Raw genomic sequence first — 12,768 nt, 5'->3', positions numbered from 1 at the left:
AAAATATTTTAACATTGCTAACTTAGGAGATGATATTATTCAAATTTGTATCATTAGCTTCTGAGTAATTTATTAAGCTAAGCTCAAGCTAAGATATTTCAAAGCTTCCATTTATAACTTTATTTTGATTTCAAAGAGCAGGGAAATGAATCCTAAAAGAAGAAAAATGGTTATTGGAAAGTAATAGAAAGAACTATTGGTAGATCTCTCACGCAAGATATCTTTTCTTTATTGAATTTGGGGGGAGGCTCACTTATTGCCAATGCAGGGAGATGCTTAGCCATTCAGAGAAGCAGCTGTGACACGCACTTAAAATAAAATTTACCTTCTTTAGAATCTACGCTTCTCTCAGATTTTCTTCCGCTCAAGAGAGTCTTTTATATTTATATATATAAATATACTTTTGATCCATCATCTTCATTTAAGTCAGAGCACTGAATACAGCTCACATTGGCCTCTTGGTTGAGACTTGAGAGCTTAGACTTTCAACTAAAAGGTCTGGGATTCGAGTCTTTGTCTATGCATCGTGTGTATGAGTTTGTCTTAAATGGCCTAAATGTCCAAAATAAAAAATCAAAAACATAGCACGGAGAACTTTGAAATTGATGATCTTATGCAGCTCATTTTGGCCTGTTAGTTGGAAGCTTTAATTGCCAATAAAAAGGTCTTTGAGTTTGTAACATGTGTATGTGATGTGTGTTAGCTTGCTAATTGGCCCAAATGTCCCAAAAAAATGATCTTTGCTTGCAAATCTAAGGCATTGTCATCATTAGTGTGAACGATGGGAACTTGCATTTTGTTAGGAAATACTTAGAATTCCCAAGTAAAACCTAACTATCTTGATGAAATCAACAAGAATGATCCACAAACCCAGCATAAAATCAGGAAAAAAACATGAATTTTATTAGAATTTTATTACAATAATAACGAAAGAAAATACCAAGATACAATTGATCCTCAATTCGAGAGGAGGATTTATCTCTCTCAATCCCTAGACGCCGCTAGAGTCCAAGACACCAAACTCCAAGAACAAGAATAACTACAATAATTTGCATACCCCTAACCCTAATCCTCTCTTCCTATTTAAAGTGAACAATTAAACAACAAATACCTAAACAGCCCTCCCCTAATTTTCACATATTTCCTTAATTATTTCCCTCCTAAATCAGCGCTCAAATCATCCCATAAATCTGCCATCTTCAATTAGGAAATATTTCCTCATTAATCCCCTCAAATCCGCCCCTGAATATGTCATCTTCAATTAAGAAATATTTCATAATTAATTCCTTTAGATTAAGAACCTTCCTAAACAACTCCCTCTTGATTAAGAAATTTTTTAATTCCCTCCCAATCAAATTTGGTCGGTCTATTACATTTTCAAGATATTCAAGAGAGGAATAAGCATTCATATTTCTAGATGAAAATAGAGAGTATCACATTGTAATTATTCTTAAAAAAGAGGAAAAGAGCATAGAGATGTGGGATAGAGATTTATAATGATTTGGTCCAGCACTATATCCACTTTCAGAGTAAGAGATATTAGCTACCATTGCAACTTCACAATACATTATAGAAGTTATAGAGGATATAGAAGGTTTTCTGGAGAGCGTCTACATAATAGAGGAGGATAAGAAGAAAAGAAATAATAGCATGAAACAGATAAATCCAAGATGGGAAGAAAAAGAAAGTAATTGCATTACTCAATGGAGAATCTTTGGTAAATCTTGGAAGAATAATTTGAACTGGAGGCATGTTAAGACTTAAAATTGGGACCTACGTTGGGCTAAGGAGGATTATCAGGACTACTACCGAACTTCCAAAGAAGGATCAATGAGAAACATTAGAGACTTCTGTCCTAAAGAAGAGTTTAGATCTAAAGCTCATGAAATTCTTAATGGTTGAGCCAATTGAGCATATGAGGAACATGAGTCAAGGAAGGCAAGAAAATTTTTGTTCAAATTTTAAGGGGGTTAACAATATTATTAATTCTGATATTTTCTTCCAAAGTTTCTAGCATAAAGATACTGAATGCCATCAAGACCATGATAGGGTAATGGTGAATCAGAGAAATGTTTAAATCAAGGGCAATAAGAGCTCAAATGGCTTTAATAGAATTTGAAACCTTGCTTTAAAATCTCTATCATATTTTATCATCTCTATGGTGTTTAGGTACTTTTTTTTGCTTTTTCTACAAATTTAAAGAAAAATTTTGTTGCATTATTATATTAGTGCCATCTATAGGTAACAAATCCACTCCTTTCCAAACCATATACATGGCAACATACTTAAGGTAGATGGTTAGGTTCACTTGAAAAAGACACAGTTGTAGCAGAACTTGATCGATAGTGTAGGATAGGAGCAACTCAACTCAGTTGTCACATGAACATAACTTGTGAATAAAAATTTTCACAACCCAAAATCACCACTTTATATTTGGCCTGACCAAAGCTTAGCCAATTCAAATAAGAGAATAAGACCGAAACAGCCTAACAATGAACGAGGTAGACAATGAATTAAGACTCACATGGATCCCAACTTAACTGGTTGTGTGCTTTTCATGTACCTAAAGATATTCCCTCCTATGTGAATGATGAAGTAAATAATTAACCAATTTCCAATGCACGTGAAATTCAAATATAGACCAAATCATTCCTAAGCCACTATTTTCTCCTTTTTCATGTCACCTGTATCAAGTAATTCGTGACTCATGCCTTGCTCGTAGGTAATGAGTGAGCCAAACAAGTTATCAATAGAATACACATTCAAATCTTTAGATTCATCAATTGTAGTGATCTTAGCATCATAAACACTAGGTAGGCAATATAGTATTTTATTAATCTTTTCAGAATTGGAAAGTTCCGTGGACAAATAAAATTGTGACATGTCATCGGGATGGTTCTTGAAATGGTAAAAAAGTTCATTGCCACATGGCATAACTTGGAAATTGACTGGTTAAGGACTCAATCCCAACCGCCCAAGTACATTATACCATATCATCTTCCCAGCCTTCTTTTTTATTTCCTACAAACATGGACGCCCCTTGTGGATATTCCAAATGATTACGATAATCACCTAAACAATCAATAAAAGATTAATCCAAAGCTCATATGGACGATCATGCAACTATGGGATTGAAAATGAGTTTTCTCATATGAATGGCAAGGTTTGTAGTTTGTACAACATACAAAGAGGTCATTTATTATTTTTATCATTTTTTGTTCTTTAAGAATGAGTGTGGGGAGGTTCATACTCGACTTTACCCAACTCACTCAAGCTTGTACAGTCAAACAACAATCAAGGGGATCATTTTTCACTAGTGGTTAAATGTCCAAATCCACATTATGGATGAAAATCTAGCAAAGTTTCCACGATGTCCCATAATGTTGGGTAAAGTTTTGTCCAACTTCTAGAATTTCACCAAAAAAATTTGTATCACATCCATGTTTTCATGGCAAAGATAAGTAGATAACATAAGTGAGTCGAGTCAACCAGTTACAGCACAAAAGTCAAGTATGGATGATGGACAAAGAATCATGAAAAATTGTGCCCCCATTGCATCAAGAAAGACATATAAGAGTGGTGTATGGAGTACCTGAGTGAAACAATATCATCAAAGGTACTTTAAGAGCACGTCGAGGCACCCAAGCGAGGTGAAGTTTTAATGCATCATGCTACTCCCAGATGGGCTCCATTACTAAAGCACTGCGTAGGCATGGGCCTAAGTAGAAAGCACTAGGCAATGTGGTGCTCGCCACTTTAACATAATTCCTTCTCTATTATTTAAGAATATACATAACCATAATATATGAAAGTGAACCTCTATTAAAATAATAAAGATTTTTTTTTTCATGGAATGCGATCTAACTCCAAATCCATCTATGTAATTATATAGGTCGCCTAAAAACAAAGAGAAGTAAAATTGATCCTCACACAAATCCATGCTAGACAACTTTTTTCCCAATGAATGTTAAAATGAACTTGTTGGATCAACAATTGAATTAAGTTGTCGGGAAAAAATGTACAACATCAACAACCCGAAGTGCGAGGGGGTTGTTTGTTGAAAAAACAAGCCCTTGATCATCATATGAACCATAGCCCACCAAGATAGCTCCTACTCAGCCACCATTTCTCAAATTAAGATGTGCAAAGATAAAGTAAATAAAAAATTAGCATAAGTTAATAGCATATCAACTGCATCTCTAACCATAAAAATTGAGAATATCATATCAAGTTTCATAATTCATAGTGTGATCAATATATATTACTCCATTTTTGCTAATTTATTTACAAAGAAATCAAGGAAACAAAATATTTTGTTTAAGAAATAAGGCCGACAAATAATTTATCATTCCAAGTAATAATGTGTAGCACTGCATAAATTTTATAATGTATATAAGACAATCACCATCGACATTTAGAGCGAAACTACCATACATCCAGCATCCCAAGAAAATTTATAAGCAATTAACTCGGCAATATAGTGCACAAAAAATGGGGAATTAAAGATTCTCAATCTCGAAGGCCAAGTTCAAGCTCCAACTCATCATCCTCTTCAAACAATCTCAACAACCGAGCATATTGTTCTCTTCTCTTCTTTTTCTGCCAAATCTTGAATATAACAACCGAAAGAGCCACAAAAGCAACCAATCCTAAGAATATCAAAAGAATCACACGACCAGTACTCCCATTGGATTTAGAATATTCATTAGCCCCAGCATCCTTGGAGGTTGATGGATTATCACCCAAACCTACAATTAATTTTATCCAACAAAGCATTCTAAAGCTAGAATTGGAAGAGGCATAATTAAAAAGGCTAAAAACAACTTTGGCAAAAATATTTAACATGTAAATTAGATAAGCTAACTAATTGAAAGTTATCAAGCATTAAAAACTATAAATAAAAAGAGTAAGACATGTGGTAGTTCCATGATCATTCATCATGTGTCCCAAATATTGTTTTAAAAATCCTGCAACCATTCCACACCCACTTTTTGCTGTCAAAGCAATGAAAAGCAATCGAACGGGCACCAATCTTTTTAAAATTCCACTCTAGCCTGCAATGTTAAAATGCACGTGCTTTCTAGTTGTTGTATATCAGATGACAATAGAACCAAGCATGAAACATATACTTCTGAGAATTTGTGAGGTATCTTTAAGGCTAAATCCTTGTTATTATACAACGAAGACTTTAGGAACCTTTCCTATAACTTAGGAAATGGGAATCAATATAATCTACATTCTTTTAGAATAATTTGCTACAATTTGGAGTGTTGTCTATTGACTGATTTAATGATACTATAACAAGCTTTAAAACCCATAATATAATGATACTTCTAATCTTTCAGATCTTTTAAGAATCCTCAAACTAAATCAGTTCACAAATCAAATTACATGATCTACCATCCAAGCGACAACGGAACATTAACAATAACATAATTTGAAATAAAAATTCTAGGGATCCTAAAATTCAGCTCCAGAAATAGAGATACGAGCACGAAGGAGAAAATGCCCTAGATTTTTTTTCCCCAAATCAAAACAAATGCAGGCCCAAAACTCAAGAACCCGTAATGAAACTTGCAACGACCCAGCATGTTACATCAGGAGTTATATAGATCTAAATCATATCCCCTAACTTTAGTCGAGAAATCTTGGATTAGAAGGAATCAAACCAAACCAGGAATTAACTGCAGAGCGATCGCAGTGAAGAGGACTAGATGTCTCCACCATAGCCCGCGTACGTCTCCCCTGCTCATCTCTCTGCTCCTCTTGGTGCTTTTAGTTCTCCCCGGTCCTTCTCCCATGTATTTCATCGAAGGAAGAAGGTGAGATGGCTCGATAGATCTTAACGCACCAAGCGGATCGTTAGAATACAATTTCCATGGATACGAAGTTTCTTTATATTTTGAATTTAAAGGAAGAGAATACCATTAATCCATTATATAAATTTATCTCAAAATAAATATAATTATTAAAAAAAATCATTAAATTAAGGGGTTTTTACATACATAACACTTAAAACTATTATATTTACTTATCTAACACCTAAAATATACTATTTACATGCATACCATCCAATTACACTCTCTTTCATCAAAACTACAACTCTGTTACCCTATATGTCCGACCCGTCGCGTCTTTGTTGCGAGAACTGATTTGCTCTTCATCTTCTCCATTTCTTCGGTGCTATCAAATCGGAAGTATAAATTGGAGCTCCCCTATCAGCCCGACCACTGGCATCTTCTTCCCCATGTGAACCCCGCGCTCCACTTCGTGAGCTGCCGTCGCAAGTGAAGAGGGAGACGATCGGCACCTCCTCTACCTTAAACTTGATGAAGAATATCAGTGGAATGTGTGGTTTTTCTTTATATGTACCTTTTAAATCTTTTACCGCAATCTTTTATCTGGCTTGAAGCTTGGGATTTGCTAATGGCAGAATGTAATTGGATCCTTGGTAAATATGATAAGTTGAATGTTGACTTGTTTCACCTTTTAGATTTGTTATTGCTTCTGACCTGCAACCTCTTATTTGAATTTCATATCGTTCTTCCTTCTTTCATGTGTGATTTTCGACCTATCTTTATGTCTCTAATCTTACGAAGCTCCTCTAACTGGAATATTGATAAGGATTTAAACAGGTTTTCTTGAACGAATATTTGCTACAAAGTTGTGATTGATCTTTTTAAAGGCTAGTGTAGTTTGTTTAATAATCATTCATTTCCCAAAATAGAAAAAAAATCTGCTTTCAATGAATTGGACAGTCAAGCTTAATCTTTAAGGTTTAATCCACCCTCAGCTTGCGTTTCAATCGTCGTGGCTGGAACCATAACTACTCTGTCGTCGATCATCCGACCTAACTCGCCACTGCCAATGACGAAGAAGAAGGGATTTCACGCACTGAGGGCGGGCTATTCACGGTGTTTTGACGGAGTCTTTATTTAGATGAAACTAGTGTATTTGGATGGTATGTATGCAAATATTATACTTTAGGTGTTAGATAAGTAAATATAATAATTTTAAGTGTTATGTATGTAAAAATCCCTTAAATTAAACTTGAATGAGAATATGATTATGCAATTTTTTATATAAAAAATTTATATTATCATATCTTCTTTCTCCCCTCACATTAGAAGAATACAATTTTGTAATATATCATGTATTACATTTATTAGATAATTTTAAAAATTAAGTTTGCAACAAATGACTCTTTTAATGGGTATATATTTCAATATAAAAATGCTGAGATAAATTTATTTAATTTTTTTTAATTTTTTTTTTTATTGATATGTCTATCAAAACTTGTAATTGTCTTCTCATATGGACTCATGGCAAAAAGACTTTAAGATTGGATATTCAAATATCTAGTGGCTACTTGGAGACCAATGCCAAAACATTAATGGCTATTGATTCATTTTTAATTCAGAAAGGTCAATCGTCATGCATTTATGTTTTAATGATTGGTAGATATGATATGTATCATTCGACATCGACAATTTGAAAGAATATTCAACCACAAATAGAATAACGGTTGAAATGTCATTTTCAAAATAACTAAGTATGTTAATGTCAATTGGCATCATGTTATTTTGAAGTTTAAAAGGGTGTTTAAATCCTCAAGGTATTTTTCCTTGCAATCGTCTCCATATAGACATCCATTGTGAGCTCATTTGTATCATGGGCATGTCCTTCAATACATATGTTGCATCTATCTTGTAATAGCTTCCTCCATTAAAACTCACATCATAACCTTATTAGTGTAGCAACGGTCTCCTTCGAGTCTTGTGTCTCAATTTTAGTCTTTTTACATTCGAATCCTTCAATACTTATAGTACAATATTCCTTGTATTTCAATCATCTCATCTACTAAGGGTTGGTCTTTAGTGTAACTTGGGCATTAACTATGTTGGGTTTAGCTTCTAAAGAGATGGAGGGCTTGAGAGCTCTCCAGTGAGGAAATGGATTGCACTAAAGGGATTATTTCCTTGTGTATGGGTTTGTTCTAGGGTTTTAGGAGCATGTGGTAGACAAACAATGATGTGAGGATGTGGATTTAAGAGTGGTGGAATGAGTCAATCAAGATATTGCACTCGGACTAGGTTTTGTGGTGGGAATAAAAATAGAGGTGAACAACTTAAAGAATTTATTCTAAATATTGATGATGAAAATATGGTAGATGATTATGGAGGCGTGAGAGATAAGAGGGAGTAAATAAATGAAATATAATACAAAATTTTGAATTTCATCAAGGAACCAAATCTATTGAGAGCCACCATAAAATCAACCTCAAGATTAAATCACTATGTATGATATTTAAGAACACTTCTTTGAACTTTATATTCAACAAAATATGTTTTTACATTAGTTATGACATCACTTATCTATCACCATGATGGTACAAATAAAATTCCAAAGTTGGAGGATGTAGTTAGTGATGGTTTTGGATGAGTGATGCCTTATATTGTGGAGAGATTTGATAAGTAGTTGGGGCACATGCAACATGTGATTTGAACTACCTTTCAATGTCCTTGATATGTTGGAATATTATAGATATGTTATCTTTTATTTGGATTTTTTATTGAATTAATTTTCCACCATGGTTGGGATGACCTTCTTGAATTGCCTTGCATGGATGACCATTTGAATAGTCCATGCCTAAGTAAGCTTCACTGTATCTTAATTCATTCTAATAAAATAATAAAATATGCCTAATATCAGTCTCTACTACTATAAAGTTGTAGATATTATCATAAATACCAAATTTCAATAATGATGACTCCATGTTATAATAATTACATAAACATTAAACTAAAATAAATATATTGAAAATATATTGGAGCTCCTATTAATGTGTTACATCACTTAATTAAGAGTGTTAAATACATATAAAGGATATACTTAGTTTTTAGGTTTGCACTTATAAATATCAATTAATTAGAAGTAAAATAAACCCTACTTGATGGCTAAGGTAAATCTCCAAGAAACATAAAGTAAGATATCACTGAAATACCATGATGCTCTTTCTTGAAACTACAAAAAAACGAAATCAATTTAAAGCTTATGCCTTTATAACTCTATTAATTCTTAAGATTTAAAAGGCCTTTAGTTGCAAATGCTCTTAATTTATTGTTACAAGCTTTTGGTAGTTTTTTGTGCCATCGAGATTTTCCTTATTTGTACATATTCTCTCCACAGCTAAATGACAAGCTATGCTACAAATCATACTACTTAAGAACCTCATCATGCACTTGATGTTCATCTATAGGTTCTTCTCAACAATTTTTTTCATTCATATTTTACCACTTCATACACGACACTTAGACACTTCGTGCAAATATTGTTATTGTAGGAGATAGGCTTCTGCTCTATGACAATTTCCTTACCACATTGGTCATTTTTTGGGTTAATTACCCTTAGTTTCTATGCCTATCCACATGGCTCTCATGTCCTCAATTGTTGGTCTCCAACTAATTTACACCTCACATTTGATCTCCTCTTAGTTCAACATGTGTTCTAAGAGGATATAGAGTTGATTCTTCTTATACGGATGGATATTATGTCACATTTAAGAACCTAATGGAAGGATTAAAATCTTAACCTAGTTATCTCATTCATAATACAAAGCGTATCAAAGCCGATTAATCAATCCAACATAATTCAATAATACAAACAATAATCCAAATTTCATTTCAAATGAATTAATTACCAGCAATCTAATGCAATTTTGTTAAATACATCAAATATAAAAGATTGGACTGCAAAAAACCTCAATACAAAGGCTCCTGATAGTCATGACTTTATCAACCTTTATTATGCTAAAACTTTTTTCTTTCATAAAATTTCATAAATACACAGAGTAAGTATTTCATATGTTTATTAAGTTATCCCAACTCCAATAACATAAATCAAGGTCAAAATTGAAATATTTAAATATAAAAAAATGTATAATGTTCATATAACAATTATCGTTAAAATAGAAAATAATTTAAACATCCTATCAACTGCTTGTGCTCATAGCGTTTATTTTTTAGTGAAGACGTTGTCCACTATGAGTTTCCATCGAAACTTCCTTATCATATTGTCTTTCAGGGGGTTTCTAGTGGAGACCTTCTCTATCAAATTCTCTCATGGGATATTTTTAGTAAGAAAATATGATTATTCACAAAAGAAAATTTTCTTTGCCAACAAATATGCAATGAATGATAGTTTGGATAAAATATTTCTTGAAAATGATAGATAATTAGATATGTATAGGAGATATAAACTATATTTTGGTGAGATAAATATTAACTGAGTAGCTAAATTTTTTTGGGGGATGCTTCAATGATAAAATCTTCATGTTAGATTTGTTTGAGGTAGCATTAGTGAGCTAATAATTGATATCCCCTTATTTCTTTAACATATTTTTATTTAGATTTGTACTTGATCGGATGAAATTTTTTATTGTGTGTTAAGGATAATTTTAGTTTTGCTTACAAACACCCAAATACAAATTTTCAAGTAAAACAACAAGTGCTTATAAACATTATTTGTCAAGAGCAAGAGAAATCAATGTAAAAGAGATGCATTTGTGTTTGAGAGAGAGAGAGAGAGAGACTCTTTTAAGAGGGAATGAGAGGATTTTCAAATTAAAAAAAAAATTGTGAGGCTTCTTTAAGAGGAAGTGCCTTATAAGGGAAAGACATGACGAATTATAAGAGAACGAGATTTTTAATGGAGAGGGAAGCTTCTTATAGAAATATAGGGGATAAGAGAGAGGGTTCTAAGAGAGGGAGAAAGAGCCTATTAAGAGAGAGAATGAGAAAAATAGGCTTATAAGAAATAGAAAGAGAGATAGGCTCTAAGTGATAGAGAGATGCTCATAAGGGAAAGAGAAAGTAAAGGGAGGCTTATAAGAAGAGGCTACAAAGATTAAGAAATATAAAGATTGGAAAAGAGTCTTCTAAAAGAGAGTGCTAGGGCTATAAGTTTGAGGCATTGAAGAGAAAGAGAAGCTTCTGGGAGGGAGAAAGAGGGGCGCCTAAGAGAGAGAAGTATGCTTCTTAGAGTAAGAGAGAAAGAGACTTCTAAGAGAGCCTCTCTATAATAAGCCTCGAGAAATATGAATTTTTGGATCATGTGAAATTGTGAATGCGAACCTCCGAGTGGTTGTAGTGAATGACGCCTTAAGCATGCATGAATCAATTATATTTGGATTAATTAGGGTTGGAATGTATTACATACTGAAACATAAACTAAGAATAAAATATAAAAATAAAGACTCTTGTTTGGCCTCCTCTACTTGCTCTCTTTATCTCTCATTTTCTTAGATTGAGGGAATAAGGGTTGCATTGAGATGCATGTCCATGACTTGAGAAGTTATATGAAAGTAAGAAGCATGTGTGTATAATCACACAAATTATTTATATTAGCTTAATTAGCCTTTATATGAGTTAAATAATTGAATTAAAGAGGAGATTTGATCACGATTTCATGAATTAATTGAGGCAGGCCATAAGCAGTCTTAACTGTCAATTTGAGTTCTAGAATTCCTAAATATTGCAAGAGATTATCTTGTTTACATTACATTTAAAAGTTTTAATTAATTGATGTAATAGTGTTTAACCAAACCTTAATGGTTTGATTAGGTGGGATCTTAATAGGCTTAGGATTAAAAACCTTATTCAACCCTGTTCATTTTCTTAAATAATATTTGAGAAGTGTTTGAATAAGAATCAAATATGATTTTAACAATGTTTGAATATTGTTTAAACAAGGTTTAATAAGATTCAAATATTTGTTGAAATAATATTTAAAGATGCATAAGATTCAAATATGATTTAACATGATTCACATATGATTGAAATAAGGTTCAGTTAATGTTCAAATATGGTTGAAATAATGTTTGGACTATGCTTGATCAATGTTCAAATAAGATTCAAAATGGTTTAATAATGTTCATTCATAGATAGAATAATACTTGGACAATATTCGAGTAAAGATTAAGTACTGTGTTTTGTTATAACCATTGAATTGTACTCTTTGTGATATGTATGTTGTGCTATATCTCTTAAATTACACACTATCATTTTTGCCACTTTGTTATATTCCTTGAATTGTATTATATTTTACCCACTTATAATTTAGGTATTATAGTTGTTGTGATGTCACTCGCTCTACTATGCTAATTTTGCAGCTTGTTGAGTTAAGATTGGTTGAATATAATTTGTTGTTTCTATCATTAATAAATCATATTTGAACCAAAATTTAGATCTTATTTAAATCTTATTTGAATCGTGCTTGAACCTTATTTAAAGAGGGCTCCAAACTCGTTGAAGCTTTGTTCGAACATGGTTCAAATGAAGGTAGAAACCCTATTCGAATAAGGTTGGATTAAACCTGGCTCGAATAGAGTTCCAATCTTAATTGAACATAATGTGAACCATATTTATTGTGTTTGGAATATTAATGGGGGGGTATAGAGATATAAAGTTTAACATCTTAATTTATAAGAAAATCCAGCACACGAACACATAAAATAGAGGGGTGTGGTATTCATAATAGACACCATAATTTTTACATAAAAGACCCCCAAAAGATTGAAAAAACCACGACACCTTGCTTGGTTGAAATGATTCCACTAGTGTTGGTGGTTGATTACAAATGATACCCTCCTTGGAAGTGAGTGTTGACTCAATGTAGCAAATATACATTGTATAAACCACATTACATAATTAACATTGCATAATTGGATAATGATGTGACATCAATTCTCAAGAGAGTTTTGACCTATTC

At 32.7% G+C, this 12,768-nt stretch overlaps 1 protein-coding gene across 1 annotated transcript; it reads right to left on the bottom strand.

Moving 5' to 3' along the window:
* Window positions 1-4,251: 4,251 nt before the first annotated feature.
* LOC110113234 lies at window positions 4,252-5,883 on the bottom strand. The gene is made up of 2 exons (XM_028692212.1): window positions 5,675-5,883; window positions 4,252-4,748 (listed from the first exon to the last, which is right to left on the bottom strand). The coding sequence occupies exons 1-2, from the start codon at window positions 5,808-5,810 to the stop codon at window positions 4,510-4,512; spliced, it is 375 nt and encodes a 124-aa protein (XP_028548045.1). The 5' UTR covers window positions 5,811-5,883; the 3' UTR covers window positions 4,252-4,509.
* Between the last annotated feature and the right edge of the window lie 6,885 nt (window positions 5,884-12,768).

Source organism: Dendrobium catenatum, unplaced genomic scaffold (genome assembly GCF_001605985.2).
Source record: "Dendrobium catenatum unplaced genomic scaffold, ASM160598v2 original_scaffold_144855, whole genome shotgun sequence".
NCBI classification, from domain to species: domain Eukaryota; kingdom Viridiplantae; phylum Streptophyta; class Magnoliopsida; order Asparagales; family Orchidaceae; genus Dendrobium; species Dendrobium catenatum.
Note: the sequence above shows the minus strand (reverse complement) of the source record. Positions and strands in the feature narration are given on the sequence as shown.